Source organism: Myotis davidii, unplaced genomic scaffold (genome assembly GCF_000327345.1).
Source record: "Myotis davidii unplaced genomic scaffold, ASM32734v1 scaffold1055, whole genome shotgun sequence".
NCBI classification, from domain to species: domain Eukaryota; kingdom Metazoa; phylum Chordata; class Mammalia; order Chiroptera; family Vespertilionidae; genus Myotis; species Myotis davidii.
Window position 1 is genome coordinate 993,555 of NW_006286477.1, and position 1,621 is coordinate 995,175.

At 63.0% G+C, this 1,621-nt stretch overlaps 1 protein-coding gene across 1 annotated transcript in view; it reads left to right on the top strand.

Annotated features, from left to right (window-relative positions):
* The window catches only part of HTRA1 (HtrA serine peptidase 1), a 71,215-nt gene that overhangs the window by 48,670 nt on the left and 20,924 nt on the right, over window positions 1-1,621 (top strand). The window contains exon 2 of the mRNA XM_015560162.1: window positions 520-931. Coding sequence (XP_015415648.1) covers window positions 520-931 — 412 coding nt within the window. The remainder of the gene's footprint in view (window positions 1-519; window positions 932-1,621) is intronic.

The following is a 1,621-nucleotide window of genomic DNA, read 5'->3' on the forward strand; positions in this document are numbered from 1 at the left end:
TGAGAGAAACACACCCACTGGGTGCCTCCTGCACGTGCCCTGGCCAGGGTCCGGCCGGGGCGGAGCCTGCAACCCAGGTGCGTGCCCTTGACCAGAATCGAACCCAGGACCCTTCAGTCCACCGGCGCTCTACCCACTGAGCCACACCGGCCAGGGCGAGTGGCATTGTTTTGTTGCAGGTAAAAGTCGGCCTGATGTCCCGTCTCCTTCCTCCCTTCCTTCCTTCCCTTTTAATCCTCACCTGAGGGTGTTTTTCTCATTGATTTTTAGAGAGAGTGGCAGGAAGGGAGGCAGGAGGGAGAGAGGAACATGGAGACACTGATGGGAAGAGACACACGGAATGGTCGCCTCCCGCACACACGCACCCCGACTGGGGCTGGGGGAGCCTGCAGCCAGGCCCAAGAGTCGGAGCTGCGGCCCTTGGTGCTCGGGCGACGCTCTCGCCACTGAGCGCGCGGCCAGGACACGGTTCTAAGGCTCCGCGACCCCAGATGCGCAGTGACAGCTGTGGCCTGCGAGCTGCCGGGAGCCCCCTCGCGCGGGTGCGAAGGAGGCGTCGTGGTGTCTCTGGCTGACGGGGTGCCTTCTGGGTTCCAGGCTCCCCTTTTCTAAGAGGGAGGTGCCGGTGGCCAGCGGCTCCGGGTTCATCGTGTCCGAGGACGGGCTGATCGTGACCAACGCCCACGTGGTGACCAACAAGCACCGGGTCAGGGTGGAGCTGAAGGACGGCGCCACCTACGAGGCCAAGATCAAGGACGTGGACGAGAAGGCGGACATCGCGCTCATCAAGGTCGACCACAGCGAAGCTGGGCGGAGCCGTCAGATCTGGGCCACGGGGAGCGTGTGGGGGACACTGAGTGCCGGGGGCGGGGTGCGCGTGTGTGTGTGCGTGTGCGTGTGTGCGTGTGCGTGTGTGCTCATGGAGGCTTCTGCAATGAGCAGGCGATAAGATCAGAGAGGTTTGGGTTTGTTTTTAAAATGCACATGTAGGCATGTTTTTATTGATTGCAGAGAGGAAAGAAGCGGGAGAGAGATAGAAACATCCATGATGAGAGAGAATCACGGATCAGCTGCCTCCTGCACGCCCCACACTGGGATCGAGCCCACAACCCGGGCCTGTGCCCTGCCCAGAAATTGAACCCTGACCTCCTGGTTCATAGGTCGATGCTCAACCACTCAGCCACACCGGCTGTGTGGGTCTGCTGGATTTTAAAGAGCCCGCAGGAAGGCTGGGCGCCCTGTGTGGGGGACACCACTGTTAGGAAGGGGTCCCAGAAGTGGGAGTCTCACCGGCCAGAATAGCGCACCCACAGCCCTTCACCCAGACTCGAGGCTCCACCGAGCCCATGGGGGCCACCAGCAGGGGGCTCCCCACAGCAGGGTGCGGCCTGGGTGCTGCGGGGGCTGCCCCCACTGAGCAGCTCCCGTTGGGGACACGTGGGTGGGGACCGTGTCCCTGCTCCCTCCGGCTGGGGATAGATAGTCTCTCAGATTTGGAGCCAAGTGGGTGTTTGCAGGTGGCATCCCTGGCCTGTCCAGGCAGGTCGAGATCGACAGACCAGCTTTGCAGAGCGGTGGGACCTGCTCCTGCCCCCTGTCCCTCCTCCTGCCCCCCTGCCCC